Below are 17,061 nucleotides of genomic sequence, written 5' to 3'. Positions count from 1 at the left end.
GATTGGCTAAGTCCTCCCCACACATAGGTTTTCCATCATCCCATCCTGCCTGCCTTCTCTAAAGAGAGGTCCCATCCCCATGCCCACCTGTGCACCCTACTTCCCTTCAAATATGCACGGATTCTATTTGAAACTTAACAGTTGACCTAAAAAAGGTTAAAATAGATCTCTTTTACAGCCCATGTAAAAGGAATAAAGGTATTATGTGTAGGTAAAGGCAGAACTGGAGCTGCCTTTCAGACTAGTAATTTTGACAAAATGAACTTAGGAGAAAATCATCACTCTTCCCCCTTCATAAAAAACAGTAAACATGGTTGTTCATGTAACAAGGAGATTTTCAATTAAACAAAACCAAAGATGGGTTTAATTTTCTCCAGTAACAGACCACAAATTCTCAGTTAGGTATACCATCCCTTAAAAACAAACAAACAAAAAACCCCACTAAGCTTTAATGAAAATCTAGCTTCCAGAAATTAGGCCTTTTATAATTTTATAAAGGACAGAGTTTTGAAGCTTCTCAGATAACCAGGAAAACTAATACTTTTATTGACTTGAAGAGTAAATCAAGTTTAAGTTACTGTAAATTTTATGAGTAAATAACTGGGATTAAGAGTTAGCAACTAAAGGGGATAGTAAAAAAGGATTAAAGGGGCCTGTGCTGTGCCCTAGTAGGTTAAGTGACTGCGTGTGGCACTGGCATCCCACATGGGCACCAGTTCAAGTGCCAGATACCCATTTCCAATCCAGCTCCTTGCTAATGGCCTGGGAAAGCAGTGGAGGACAGCGAGGTGCTTGGATCCCTGCACCCATATGGGAGACCAGGAGGAAGTTCTTGGCTCCTGGTTTCTGATTGGCTCAGCTCCCACCATTGAGGCCATTTGTGAATTCAACCAGTGGATGACTTTCTCCCTCTTGCTGTAATTCTGCCTCTAAAGTAAATAAATAAATCTTTAAAAACATTTAAAAAGGTAAAAGGATTTAAAAAGACATTTTACAAAATAGTTTTAACAGACACGCCTAAATTGCAAATATGCTAGCTCATTTGTAACTTAAATTTTATTTGATGGGGATAACGAGCAAGCAAGCGAGCTCTCATTTGCTGGTTTTACTCCTCATGTCCTGAAGAAGGGAGTCAGAACAAAATCCAGGTCACCTATGGGTGTAAGAACCCAATTACTTGGGTTATTTTCACTGCCTCCCAGGGTGTGTATTAGTAGGAAGCTGGAGGCAGGAATCAAACCCAGGTACTCCAATGTGGGATGCAGATGTCTTAACTGCTGGGCTAATGGAGTAAAATACTCCCTAATTCATGACTTTTAATACATTAAGTGAGATGTTGATCTTCAGTGGATTACTTTAGTTTGAAATAGAAAAATAACATGAATAAAACATGAAAGAGAAGAATATAATTACATACTGAGAACAAGTCAACACATTAAATTTGTATATAAAAATAACCTTAAGCCTTATGTATAAAGTATATTTAATAGTCAAATTAATCTACATAATTTACCATAAATCACAAATGGAAGCATACAAATAATATGAAAATAAACACATTCTTTTTGTATTCCTTTAGTCTCTTCCAAAAGTTTAATATTGTAGAGAAAAATACAACCAAAGTGGATAAGAGAAAATAAACATATATACTAATTTTTATCCATTTCAGTTCTAATACATTCCAAGAGAGGAGAAGTTTAAGCATTGCAGTGATAATCACATTTCATTATACAGTGATGCACTGGGTTGGAACAGCTGCCAGCAACAATACTACTTTGGAAAAGTTTCTTAAATTACTTCAAATTTTAAAAAATGATAAGAAAACTGTCCCTTTATTTTGTTCATTAGTTGAATGTTTAATTCAGAAAACAAAAAACCTGTAAAAAAATGTTTCTGAGAAGTTTTAATGTTTCATCATCAATAACTGAAATTGCTACTTGAATTTTCATGATAGATGACAAAACTTCTCAACGTACACACAGTGTAAATTTTTTCTGCAGCAGGTATTCAAATAGAATTCTGCACACAATTTTTCTAGTGTTCTGAGCCCATATGAAATTTCCTTCAAAGAAAAAGGATTCTACTTTACAGAAGGAAAAGGTTTCAAGATAGTAATACTAAGCGTTATTTATAAGTTTAACAAATAATGTAGTTTATTCTCTGCTGAACTTTCCTTGTAAAGTTGTGCCTACAGAGGCCCACCACCACCACTAACAAATTCAGATTTAATAAAGTAACAAGATATCTAAGAAAATTAATTAAAACTGTATCTCTACGACTTTGTGGGAGAGGGAGGGGCTGTTTTACTTTGAATTGCCTAGCTTATTTTAATAGAATATCTTTTTTAAAATCCCCAAAATGGAGTAAATACTCAGAAAGGCATTTTTAATATTATTACTGTTCTAATATTACTAGAATATCAATACACAGTAAAAAGTATAAAAGAACAGTATAAAAATGAAGGACTCACTAAGAAATCATCTCCATTTCCTAGTTTAATGATGGAGAGTAAGTATTGCACTTTATTATTCAACACAAAATGATGTAGCCAACAGTAACATACAGGTACACAATTTAATATTTATTATATGCATTTTATATACATTATTTTTCAACAGCTGTATGTTTGCTATGTGGTACAATCTTAAAAATTGGATGATTCATAGTTTGTAAAACAGAAACCTTACAAAACTCATCAAAACTTGCAAACTGATCAGAAAATTTTTTTGGAAGACTAGAAAAAATACTTTATTGTCTTAATCATGCATCACACAAACAAAATCTTTAGTTACACCATAAAATTAAGCACACCTAAAAAAATAAAACAGGGAAAACTAGTCCAAACACAGATTTCTGTATCCTGATTCAATTATTTTTGTGCCCTATTTGTAATGCAAATAAAATTTTACTCCAAATATTTTCAAACAAGATAGTTTTGTTTGGGATCATGGTGAACCAAGATACATATCTTGGGGAGAACCACCTTGGTTTGTAACTTAAACTATAAAATATTCCATTTTTAGTCTACTTTAGACTATTCAAAGAGTTCCAAAATAGATATACAGGTTCCTTTAGCACATTAATAAAAGGATATAAAGACCAACAAAAAGTGAAATAAATAATAGGCCATTAGCAAGATGGATAATCCTTGATAAATAAACTTGTAAATACAGTAAGATGTACAAAATATCACATAGTGATAGGATGCCAAGATTAGTTTTTTTTTTTTTTTCTTTTTAAAGAGTTCCTTTGGAGTACTAAACCCCACTGTTTCATTGTAATATACTTAATAGTCCTTGGTTTATGAAGACATTTCTATGACGATGAAGGTGATTTAGTATCTTTATGGAAGGACTTAGCTGAGCTGTATTAGGCAGAAGAAGGAAAGTTAAGTGGCTACAGGGCAGCGGGTCAGTGAGATCTCTGTTTTAGGGGCATATAATGCAGAAAAACTTCAGTACAATCTTGAGCACTGTTGTGACAGGCTAAATATATAAAAAGACTTATAAAAACTAGAATTTTATCCAAACATTTTGTGCAACTAATGCTAAAATATTTTAAGTTAAATTTTCTTTTCTTTTTTTTTTTTTTTTAAAGCAAAATAAGTTTAAAAGGGAATCTGTGGCATTCAACTGATAAACAGAAGATCACTAAGAGATGAAAAACAGCTACTCTTGGAGCTCACTTCCCCCAACAAGAGCACCACATTCCTAACCCTAAGGCAGCACACAGAGTCCAAAAAAAGAGTCTTTTTGTAAGATCAGACTCCACATTGGCTTACAGACACCTTAAAAAAAAAAAAAAAAAAAAAAAAAACACAAAACACAAAAAACAGAACATATGCTCAGTTCATATCCAGTACAGGCCACAAATACTGGAGTCCTTTTTTCCTTTTGTCCCATGAAATACACTAATTACAGTTAAATTAATGAGCCTGACATTAAGATGTGATTTCCATCAACTTATACCTGCCCCGAACAGCCTTCACCAGGCCAATCACATGTAGTGTCATATCAGTAACCTTTTTTGATGGCAGTGATGCAGACCCTCTTTCTGTCCAAGCAAATCTTTTGCTATGATGTGAGTTTTTGCTGATTCACACAAAAACTTTGGCAAGGGCATCAGCTCCTGCACTGGCAATATATGCTTTTGATGGATGGAAAGCAACATCATAAATTGATTCATCCAATTTCTTCCTATGAGCTGTTATTTCTTGCACACATGTCTTGCTGTCTAAGTTCCACAATCTAATAGAACAGTCATGACCTGAAAAAGAAAAAGCAGTTTATTACTAACAGTTCTTCTATAAAGCTTATGGGTAGAGTACAAGAAATTCAAACTTACTTCCAGACATCAAGTAGATTCCATTAGGATCTACTGCTAGACTTGTAACAGCATCCAAATGAGCTACCATAGAATGGATCATTTTACCTAAATACAACAGAGAAGAAATACTAACTTTAGGAATTCGAAGCTACAACACAGCACAGCAATACTGTTTTTATTACAGTAAAAACTACGCAACATAAAATTTACCATTCTAACCATCTGACAGTATATAATTCAGTGTCTTTTAGAACATTCACAAAATTTTATCAGCATCACCACTACTTGGTTTAGAACTTTTTCATCACCAAAAATGCAAACTCCCTAGCCTTAGGCAATCACTCCCCTTTTCTTCAATCCTTCCAGTCCCTGGCCACCACTACTTTCCTCTCTTTATAGACTGGGCTATTCAGGTTGCTTCATATAAATGGCCTCACACAACCTATGATAGCTTTCTGTGGCTTCTTATACTACATCTGTATAACAAGAATTTGGCAGTGTATGAAAGATACTGGAAAACATGACAACTGGGTTGCATCAAAGGCTCAAGATCATATAAACCATATAAGCCAAAGTCAAAATAAAAATAATCTTTCTCAATAAGAAATTAAAAAGTTATTTTTTATATATGGGTTAATGATAAATTTATCGCCTGAAAATCTATTCCTACATATGAAACAAGATAGGGAGAAGGGGATAGTATGTCAAAGATATTACTCTGGATTTCCTCAGACATTAACAACATTGATCTGGAAAGCTAATTTAATGACTATCTTCACCGAAGATACATTTTTTTAAAAGATTTTATTTATTTACTTAAGAGGTTGAGTTAAAGACAAAAAGAGGGAAGGAGGAAGGGAGAGGGAGAGGGAGAGGGAGAGGGAGAGAGAGAGAGAGAGAGAGAAAGGTCTTCTGTCCATTGGTTCACTCCCCAAATGGCCACAACAACTGGAGCTGGGCCAATCCAAAGTCAGGGGCCAAGAGCTTCCACGTGGATGCAGGGGCCTAAGCACTTGGGCCATCTTCTGCTGCTTTCTCAGGCCATAGCAGAGAGCTGGATCAAAAGTAGAGCAGCTGGGACTCAAACCAGCACCCATAACGGATGCTGGCACTGCAGGGAGAGAAAGCCCACTACACCACAGCACTGGCCCCAAGATATAAATATTTTAAAGACTGATTTATTTATTTACAAGTCAGAGTAACGGGGGGGGGGGTGGGACGGACACAGAGAGATTTTCCACCTGCTGATTCACTCCCCCAGTGCTTCAAACAGTAAGGGTGGGGCCAGGCCAAAATTAGTAACTTCATTATAAGTCTCCCACGTGGGTGGCAGGGACCCAAGCCTCCAAGGCATTATCCATTGCCTTCCTTAGGTGCATTAGCAAGAAGGTTTATCAGAAGTGGAGTAGCCAGGACTCAAACTAGCCCTCCAAGATGGGGTGTAGGAGTCCCAGCCAGTGGCTCAACAACCCATTGTACCACACCACCTACCCCAAATATATAATCCTTTAAAAAAAAAAACACCTCATTATTTCAAACCGCAGGTGGCTATTTCTCATTAACACTAAGATTAACAGGATAGTTTTAGAACTTTTCTGGTAGCCTGAGGAAAATTCACTTAATATACTTTCTTCAGACTGCTGAGGAAAACATGATCCTTCTATGAGTTCTGAAATCCGTTTTCAATATTCCTATAAAAGAACCCAGAGTATGAAATTATTGACCACCAGGACAGTAATTTCAATTACTAAGGGTTTCATATCAAGCATCCTTAGCTTTCCCCGAAATGGTCAAATATGACGAAAGATAACATGTATGATGGCATCTTTGCTTAATGTTTTATCTGAAAGGCAGACAGAAATATAAAGGAAATAGAGTGCTCCCATCTGCTAATTCACTCCTCAAAGTGAACAACATCTGGAGCTGAACCAGGTTGAAGTTGGGAGCCTGGACCTCAACCTGGATTTCCCATATGGGTGGTGCGGACCCACATTCTGAACCTTCTCCTGCTGCCTCCCCTGGTGAGTGCTGAGCTGGGACTCAATGAGGCATCCACTGCTGAGCGTTAACACCCACTTCTGATGGTAACTCTCATTCACCTAGTTTTGACTTTTCTCTTGAGAACAATCAAGTATCCTAAATTTAACATGTCTTAAACCAAACCTGTCGTCTAACACTCAATGTAGTCTTCTCTTGAACAGTGATGCAGTTTTCCAAGTTTAACTCTAGCACTCCTGCCTGTTCACTAAACACATGCTCACATTAAGTCAACCCAGTGTCTACCCTTGTCCACAGAGTCACAAAGTCACTAAAAAATCTGAATGATCTCTTTGAAATGTATTATCCCATCAGATGGACCACTTATACAGGCATACTCGTGCAATACTGGACACCAAGTTGGATGGTGGGCTCCACTGGGACCGCTTATGTCACAAAGCTCCTGATCCCTTCTTCTTCATCAACAAATACCTACAACTTCTTTATAATAACTTTCATGACTCTGCCACCTTCTTTTTTCCTCTTATACTTGAGGAAGAAAAGAGAAAACACACATAGTCACCTTTTCTCTCCTCCCCATCACTTGAAGCCCTTTTAATTGGCTAATCAATATTGTGGGTCTCTATGAAATGGACAGGAAATAAAGATGCATGTAAACTATGGAAGCAAATCTCATGACTCTGAATCCTCACTTGCAACTTTCAAAAAATTTTCATTCACTTGGGGGGGAGAGAGGCATATGCACCCACTAGAGAACTACTTTTCATCGGCTAGTTTACACCCCAAATGCTCACAACAGTCAGAGCTATGCCAGGCAGCAGTCCTGAATTCCATCGGGGTCTCCCCCAGTGGAGCGGTAGAGAACCAATTACCTGACCCACCATCTGCTGTCTCCCAGGGTGCACATTAGCAGGAAGCTGGATCAAAAGTACAAGCAGGACTTATCTCAGGCACTCCCATATGGGGTATGGGTGTCCCAAGCAGCAGCTGATTCACTGTGCCACAATGCCTATATCCTAAGCCTGCAATTGTGTCCTACTGTGCATCAATCATGTAATTTCCTTCAGTCCTTTAAGGCCATGTGTGAAACCCTTATGTACGTATTACAAGAGCAAATGGGTTACTATATGCAAACCATGTAGAACAATGTCTCACACAGAGTAAACAATTTATCACTAATTTGTAGCTCCAAGAGATTTCTGTTTTGTTCACCAAGAATCAATAACGGATTTCATTTCAAAAATGGCAGATACTCAGTAAGTTTTGCTGGAAGAATGACTCCATAACTAACTCAGGACCTTCTTCCTACAACTCTGGAAAGTCTTAAATTGTATGATGCTTTTCCCCAGAAAGACCTAAGTCTTTCAAGCACAACAGAGGCAACTCAAATTTGTGCCCCTTATCGAAATTTGAAAGTCATATGTCCTGAGGATTGTAAGACTCCTGCTAAAAGTAAATAATAAAATAATATTATAGTAAAGGGTTAAAAAGTTTAGCTGCTGGCAGTAGACATCCCTTAAGATAACTGTGTCTCCACCCGCCTGCAGAATAACCTTGGGAAACTGCCTTGTGTAACTGCTCTGTGTAATTGTCTCACTCAATAACGCTTGCAGATGTCCGAAAAGAACTGCAATAAGTTTCTGTAACTTAGTGACCATTGTATAAACTTACCCCCTCCCAACACAGGTGCCAAATGCACCCTAGATTAGCGAGCAGAACATTTTGGGGCTTTTCCAGGAAAGACCATCACCCCTTCCCTCGCCCTTCAAAATAGCTAATCACCAAACGCTCCGCATAATCATGTGGCTATTGTCTTTAAAGACTGCCTGTAACCCCTGCTCGGGGCTCTCTCCGCCTGTGGTGCTGGGGAGCCCATTTGCGCAAATGTTCAATAAACCGCCTGGTGTTCTTTGCATCATCTGGCCTGAGGTCTGGGTCTCTGGGGTCGCCATCCTGACGACCACGAAATTGGGGTCATTCAAGGATCATTTTGGAATAAATAGAAGAATTTAAAAATTCTAAATCATTTGAAGCCAAGGAACTACTACTAGGTAGCACAAAATGTGACTTTGCAATCTTTCTGAACTAATTGTATAAACCTTTGTTCAAATATCTTTTTTTTTTTTTTTGGACAGGCAGAGTTAGACAGTGAGAGAGAGAGAGAGAGAGAGAGAGAGAGAGGGAGGGAGTTAGAAAGGTCTTCCTTTTTCCATTGGTTGTGGTTCCTACAGCACATAGCATAAACAAAATCCAATATTCTTAACCCTGTACAGAATCCAATATTCTTAGTCTCCTCTAGAGATTCTATTTTCCTTATCCAGACTTACCCTTTTGGCTCTATCTCTAAGAAATTTCTGTTCTAGCACAAATTCCTATCACACAGACTCTGGTTAAAATATCTTATTCCTGATGTGCAACTTTCTACTATCTTCTTCACTTAAACAAAAAGCAAAAAAATTCCTCATCCCTTGAGACAAAGCTCAAAACCGCACTCTATAAAGACTCCTTTTTCTCGCCAGGCTCAACTTGAGCATGCACGTGTGAGTGAGAATACACACATGCACACACATCTCCCTCCAACCCCACAGGTAACAACTCCCAGAATGCTGAAACAATATCTTAGATACATGACAGAGAAAACAATACAAAATGCTAAATACATTTGCTATTAGAATGATTTATTCCTCACTAGATGTCCAATGTCTTATCCATTGTGCCACAGAGCCAATGGATAGGACATTCAATTAACAATTTAGCCAACAGGTATCACTAGTTATGGGTGTAGTCTAGTTTATCATATTTAAACACATACAAATTTTCAAATAAGGATTTCTTTCAGGACACCTCATCTGGAAATAATCCACAGTTTAATGTAACTCAATGTGATGAAGAGAAGAGGAAGAAGAAGAGAGGTCCTAAGAGGATGGGAGAGGGTGGAGCAGAGAAGAGGACGGGAGAGGGTGAAGCAGGGGGCCTAAATAAACACTTACTTTTTGCATCTAATATAGCTACCAAAATTCCTGAACCTTCCAAGTATAAATTTTAATTAATAAAAAGCCATCTATCTTCTAAGAAACACAAAAGAGCAATGAGTATATGGCCTAGAGGTTAAGACACTGGCATAGATACCTGCATCCCATTGGAGAATGAGTCCTGGCTCCACTCCTAATTTCAGTTTCCTACTAATGTGCACCCTGGGAGGTAGCAGGTACAGGTGCTGGCTCAAACAGTCACTGTAACCCATGTTGGAGACCTAAATTGAGTTCTGGTCAAACCTGGCTGTTGTGGGCATTTAGGGAGTAACCAGAGGATGGGAGATGGAGCTCTGTGTATGTCTCTCTCCCTCTCTGTTTATAAAATAAATAAATTTAAAAACAATAAATAAATAGATTCTTACAAAAAAGAAACAAAGGAAATTGCCTCTGTGCTCCTACAGCAGAGGAAGATATTTAGGCTTCATAAAAGAGGCCTAAAGAATTGATTTGATAAGGTGTTAAACTGAGAACATCCACATGAATGTGTATTTCCTGTGCAATATGTAGACCTGTGAATATTCATTCTGTTCCCAATTTGTTTTACTGAGTTAAAAAGAATCTGCCCATGAAAGTATCATCTGTTCAAAAGGATCTTATGTAAGACTCTTAAGACTGAAAAGTGTTGTCATGTCCTATATAACCTTCAAAGATAAACCCTATAATTCTGGGCCCCTGTGTGAAAAACGCTTATGTAAGGGTCTTGTTGATAATCTGTTGCCCTACGATGTTATAATTAATATTTCAGTTTCATATTTGGAAATTCTTCAACACCCTGTTTTAGCTTCTCTTTAAACTAACCTCTGGCTATCAGACTTTTCCTGAAAGTCATCATGACTCTCTGTAGATTCAAAGCTATCTCAACAGATGAAACACACACACACACACACAGACACACAGACACACACACACAGCTAAACGGGAATTTGGTGTGACTTCAATACAACTGATAAATTTCTTATAAAAATAAATACAGGGAAGATAACAAATAATGTTCACTCTATCATTTGATCCATTCAGAATAGTTTTAGGAACATATTTGAAATGACAAAACAAAAAAGACCTCTTCTGCTGCATTATTTTATGACAGAATATGAAGGAAAACATTCAAATGGAAAAAATTATATTTAACTGACTGACATGAAGAAATCCTAACAGGTAACGACACATGTATACTTAACAAAACTAAATATACATAAGTGTACTATAGTAAGCAAAGCAAAAATCTGAGTTAAAATGTTTTCATTTGGCAATTTCAAAGACAAAACTTTTTCATATAAAATCCTTTATATTAAATGATTATATCAAATCCTTTCTAATAATCTCCATTTTACAATATTATTAATATGGAAAAAAATTTGCTTACCCGTTTTATTGTCAAAAAATTTGATGTGTCTATCTTCGTGAGCAGTTATTGTTACAGGAAGTGTAGGATGGCTTACTACTCTGTTAATGTGATTAATAGATTGTAAACCTGAAGAATAAAGGGAAAAAAAAAAAGATTAAAATTCAAACCTTCAGCCAGAAGTTGAATAATGAATGACCTTCTGAGTCTTACAAAAATGTAAGGGTCATTAAAACAAAAGCTTCTACATAAAACAAAGTATCTGAGAATCAAACAGGGGCTCTAGGAGGATTTACTTTTTAAAGAAAATAAACATTTATAAAGGTTCTGTCAAGTAAAAAAAAAATCAAATATTTATCACATCCTATAATACAGATCATTTAAGACACAAATTTAAAAAAAATTCTGTATCTTGATGCAGATCCCAAGTATAACCGATTCAGAATTTTTAAAATACCTAGAATCATTACTACTTTTAATAAACAGCCCCTAAACAAATCATAAGCAGTTAAGAAAGAAAAAACTTTTAAGTGCTAATTGCACATGTGCAAGAAATAGCCCCATCCTACCCACAACAATAAAAACAAACAAAAAAATCAAAGAACCTAAATGAATGTTCTTCAGGAATAAGATGTTTTAAAAATTTATTTACTTATTTATTTGAAAGATGAAGTGACAGAGAGAGAGAGGGAGAGAGAGAGAATGAAAGAATAAGCTTCCATTTACTGGTTTACTCCCTAAATGCCTGCAACAGCCAGGGCTGGGCCAGGCCAAAGACAGGAGCCTGGAACTCCACCCAGATCTCTCAACAGAAATAGTGGGAATCCAAGTACTTGGGTTGTCATCTGCTGCCTCCCTGGTGCATTAGCAGAATCTAGATCCAAACCATGGCGTAGCTGGGACTTAAACCAGGCATTACCATGTAAGATAAAGGCCCTAAGCAGTGGCTTAATCTTCTGAGCACAACACTCACTCTAGAGATGAGATTTTTCTCCATTGCTAAAGAAGTTCTCAAGTTTTAATTAAAAGAGGGATGAGAACAGAAAACAATCTAAACAAAAATTTACCAACATTATTATATTTTAAATCTAACATCTGACTATATATAAGAATGCTCACACTAAAATACATAATACTTGAGTAAGAGAGAGAGAGTGTGTGTATACATACTATGTAGGCAGGAAAGAGAAAGAGTTGAAAAGACAATGGGAAAGATATTTTGAATATAACTTGATTTGAGATTTGATGCTGGAACCATGAAAATATTTTACATAATTATAAAATGAAGTTCAGGGGCCAGCGCAGTGGGCTAATAAGGCTCTGCTTGCAGCACCAGCATCCCATAGGGGCACCTGTTCTAGTCCCAGCTGCTCCTCTTCTGATCCAGCTCTCTGCTATAGCTGGGAAAGCAGTGGGAGATGGCCCAAGGGCTTGAGCCCCTGCACCCACGTGGGAGACCTGGAAGAAGCTCCTGGCTCCTGGCTTCGGATCGGCCCAGCTCAGGCCAATGCGGCCATTTGGGGAGTGAACCAGTCTCTTCCTCTGTCTGTAACTCTACCTCTCAAAAAAATAAATAAAATCTTTTAAAAAAATGTTTGAATATTTACTAAAATAATCAAGAGTAAAATTACACAAAATGACCTTAACTGTATATCTAACTAGTGGTCTGGCCACAAAGTATTGAACTATTCCATGTGACTTTAAAGTATAAGACAGGATGCAGAATATATCCCAAGTATAAACTATTATTGGTAAACTATCAGTAGTTACGATATTATTGAGACAACTGAATGTGTACTATGGGAAAATCAAATGAGGTAATGATGACCATATTTTTGACAATCAAAATACATCTGAATTTCAACTGGAAGTATTTCACTTAAAAAAATGCCTACTTTCTAGCTTTGCCCATCAAAAAAAGAAAAAACAATGAACTCAGTAGCTATGACATCTATGAAGATCAAGTCAATAGCCTAGCACCCAGATGGTAGAAACAAAATGTCATTTCCCACATAAGGAAACTGCCTTGAGAAAGGCCTAATTTCAGATCTGGGCACAAAATACAGAACATTCCATCATTTTAGAAAGCAAGAAAGCTAACTACCAAGGTCATGTCAGAAAGAGTCAGGATTCAACCTGAATAAAGTTCCCACTGGCCAAAATAAGACAATATGTTCAGAGTATGATGAATTAAAGTATGTCACTTATATTTATGTCCATGAAACACTATAGTACCCAAAAACAACATCCTCACTAGTCACCTATGGAAGATGCTAGTGAAAAACCTCATTATCATAAAAACGTACAAAGAGAAAAATATCAGTCATCTATCTTGCCTTTCCTTAAAAATTGCTAACTTCTAAGTTAACCAACTTGTTGATGAGGAAATGTTTCTTTTTATAGAGTTATTCTAGCTATTAAGGGGAGAAATGAAGATAGAATTAGAACAGTTAATGAATTAACAGACCAATGCAATAATCAAGACTGGAAACATCACTGAAGATAAACAACTAGAAAATATTTACCTCTCCTAAGAGTTTACAAATTACCTATGAAGTAGTCTTAGCAAAAATACTTAAAAATTTAAAAAAGGAGAAAAAACACTAAACTTGAATTTGAATAAGCTTCTGGATCTGCAACCAGTTTACACAAAATAAAATGGACAAAGAAGCATATTAAATGATACGACATGGACATGACCAGCAAATTTAGAACATGGGGAAACTCAGTAAACTAGCCAATTCCATCAACTTAAAAAATAAAAAGCAAGAAAGTAAAAGATGGAGAGGGAACCCATTGACGAACAGGCATAAACAACCCCTCAACCAATCTTTTTTTTTTTTTTTTAAGGGGAAGGGTTTATTGGGGAAAATCCAGCAGACCGGAGGGAAGGGGCAAAGAGGGAAGAAAGAGAAGGAAACTGTAAGAGAGGAGCTAGCGAGGAGAGAAGAGAGAGAGCAGAGAGTAGAGAGCAGAGACGAGAGGGGGAGAGGAGAGAGCAGAGAGGGGGAGAGGAGAGGAGAGCAGAGAGGGGGAAAGGAGAGGCGAGAAGGAGGGGAGAGGAGAGGCGAGGAGAGCAGAGAGTGCAGAGAAGAGAGAGTAAGAGAGACTGTTCAGGAACAGATCCTTTTTAAAACTTTGCTGGAGGGCGGGTAGGAAGCAGGAGCAGCGAATCCCATTGGGATAGGGGTGGAGCTTGACACCGGTGGTTGGGCCATGTGGACACCTGGTTTCCAGCAATGGCGGTGGGGGCTAGAGCCTAGGATGGTGTCAGGGTGTAGATCGTGCCATAGATAAAACTGCATCATTTTCCTAACATTCCCCCCTTTTGTTTTTTATAAAGCAGGAGTTGTACGGGATTACATTAGTCCCAGAAGTCCAGGAGGGGTAGAGGGACAATGATCTGTCTTTAGAGCTACTTCCTGCTGATATCTCAACCAATCTCAACACATGAACCCAGGGCGTTAACCCACTGCGCCACAGTGCCGCCCTAATACCTCTTTTTAAAGTTTCAAAGAAGCCCATGAGAACTTACCAGAATCTACCTGTGATGAAAGCATCACCAATGACTGTGATGTTTCTAAATCATAAATTACTGCACTACCAGTGTTGAAAGAGGTCACCATATGAGCTGGATCACAGCCTATAAAGTCAACTGAAGTGGGTATTCCATGCTCTGAAAGGGGCCGAAAAAGATAGACTGTAAACACAGTACTTTGAAGTGTCTAATTTTCTAGTAAGGAAAAACATTTATTTATTGAGATAATGTTAACAATGAAAATTAAAGCAACTATATTGGGATTTTGACGTAAGAAGCAACTTTTCCAGAATTATATAGAAAGTTTTTTATTTGTAACACAACATTATAAGAAAAATATCAATGACAGAGCTCTAACTAAGAGTATGCATATGTAAAAGATGTTTGTTCTCCTAATCATCTTCTTCTAAGGGACAAAAAAAAAAAAAAAATCCTAGGTGAGTCTTTTGGCCCACTTATTTATCATATCTTTTAGTGTCAAATGATAAATTAACATTCTCACATCATTGCTTTCAGAGACTGTCAGGGTTCTATTATTCCTTCCTTATCAAATAACTAGTACAAGTCAAATTTTGGATCTATGAAAATAAAGATTGGACTCTGGAATCCACTGATGTACTAGTATTCTTAAATGGCATGAGGAGCAATTTTTCTCTTTAAACATACTGAACTCAATTAGCTAGATCAACACACAATTAAGTGAAATCTGAAGTGAAGCAATTACTTACTTATCTAAGTGATGAAAAAAATGTCTAAACAAACTTTTACCTCTAAAACTTGGGTAAGTGAAAAATTAGAAGTTGCTAACACATCAAAGAAATATACAAGATTACGCAACATGTTACTCACCTAAAATGTTTTTAAACTGAACACAAACATAAGATCTGATTTTAAAAATAACTAAAAAGATGATTTGGAAAAAATGGTTGATAAAGCCATATAAGTAAGCATGCCTTCTAAAAATTAAATACATCAAGACTTCATTAAAAGAAAAAGATGTGAAATCATGAAAGTAACTAAGTTTGTACTTCCCAGCTACAGATGCTATTTTAATAATTATAGCTGGAGTCCCATCCGGCAAGCTCAACATTATGTACACATGGTTTATAGATATGCTTGAAATCCCGATCCCTTCCAGTCTTTTTAAGTGGTCACCTGATACAGGTGGAATGTTTCCTATTGCCAGAGGTATAGATTCAATTGTTTACCCCACTGTTAGATATAGTTTTATTTTTTAAATGGAACATGACCCAAAAAAGTCTAAAAGCACTACTGTGTATTTATGAAGTACATCATACAATAAATGACTAGGAATAGCAAAGAAATAAAATCAATTGTTCTTCCTTTTTATCCTCCATAAGTTTTTCTCATACATGTAAATTTTACTCACCCTTGTCTCCATTGTAAGTGCAAATACATGGCAATTTTTCTTGTGGATTCCATAACCTAACAGTGCCATCTGCTGAACAAGATAGTAACTGATTTTTTATGCCACTATAAGCAAGACCCCAGACTGCATCTGAATGAGCAACTAAAGTGCCAGCTAGGACATTTGGCTCTGGGAAGAAACAAACAAATAAAATATTAGTTACAATAAGTGAAAAATAATGTTTTTGTTTACAAAGATAACTCACCATATAATTAAATACATAAGAAGATAAAACAAAATAAACATAGGGGCTACTTCTAAGCAGTGGAGTTATAGGTTATTTTTTTATCTCTTTCCCTCACCAATACTTTTCTGTATTTTCACAATTTTCTATAAGGAACAAATACTTAAAAAAACTTCTGTGATATAACTTACATACCATCCCACTCACTCATTTAAAGAGTATTATTCAACGTTTTTAGTGTGGTCACAGATCTGTGCAACCACCACAACAATCAATTTTAAGACACTTTCATCATTGATTAGCCTAGTCCTCTTCCCCACCATTCTGCAGCACTAAGCAACCATTAATCTATTCTCTTTCTATAGATAGGCCTATTCTGGTCATTTTATATAAACACAATCACACAGTATGTGTAGGGTCTTTTGTGATTGGCTTCTTCCACTCAGCATAACGTTTTCCAGGTTCATCCATGTTTTAGCATATGCGGTACTTAAATTCTTTTTATCATCAAATAATATTTCATTGTACAGATATTACCAAATTTATTTATCTATCCATCAATTGAGACATATGAGGACTAATAACACTGAACACCACTTGTCTGACAATTCTGCTTTTCTAGTGAACTCCTACTTTCCAGGAATATTTATCTCCACAATCCTCAGTTCCCAACTTCATTTCCTCATTTCCTGCCATTTTATCTGTAATCTACTCTGCTTTCTTTCACATATAAGCAAGGAATTGTTCTTCCTAACAAAGGCTAATTCTACCAAGTACACTGAACTCACCAACTTGCTTTCATGTTTACTATCTATCACACAAATTTTCCTCCCTGGAATCACCATCATGGGTACGGGAATCACCACCATGGTGGTCCAGCGGGGGAGCGGGGCACAGTTTGAGAATCATTCAGCTCAAACTAGAAATCTTCATTAACATTTCTGCTGAATGGCAGAAAAACACATCAAATAAATTCATTTTCACCTCCCATTTACTCTTCAAGTAACTATAATTTATAGTTCCTGATATGACTGCACCAAAATAACCCTTGCTAAAATCACCAGTAATGCCATCTATGAAATTTAATAAACTTTTTTCTTTGATGATACCAAACATTTTTTGTTGTTCCCAACATACTGCTTTTCACTCAAATTATCTGATCTGAAAGATACAAACAGGTCCTTCTGGTCTACCTCAGTATTCTCCAGC

The 17,061-nt window shown here is 36.7% G+C and overlaps 1 protein-coding gene across 2 annotated transcripts in view; it reads right to left on the bottom strand.

Moving 5' to 3' along the window:
- Positions 1-2,477: 2,477 nt before the first annotated feature.
- The window catches only part of STRN3 (striatin 3), a 104,460-nt gene continuing 89,876 nt past the window's right edge, over positions 2,478-17,061 (bottom strand). For both annotated transcript variants that reach the window (XM_062205323.1, XM_062205324.1), the window contains 5 exons: positions 15,630-15,797; positions 14,237-14,377; positions 10,723-10,830; positions 4,345-4,431; positions 2,478-4,266 (listed from right to left, as the gene is read on the bottom strand). In XM_062205323.1, coding sequence (XP_062061307.1) covers positions 4,097-4,266; positions 4,345-4,431; positions 10,723-10,830; positions 14,237-14,377; positions 15,630-15,797 — 674 coding nt within the window. In that variant the 3' untranslated portion in view covers positions 2,478-4,096. The remainder of the gene's footprint in view (positions 4,267-4,344; positions 4,432-10,722; positions 10,831-14,236; positions 14,378-15,629; positions 15,798-17,061) is intronic.

This window comes from Lepus europaeus, chromosome 11 (genome assembly GCF_033115175.1).
Source record: "Lepus europaeus isolate LE1 chromosome 11, mLepTim1.pri, whole genome shotgun sequence".
NCBI lineage: Eukaryota > Metazoa > Chordata > Mammalia > Lagomorpha > Leporidae > Lepus > Lepus europaeus.
Note: the sequence above shows the minus strand (reverse complement) of the source record. Positions and strands in the feature narration are given on the sequence as shown.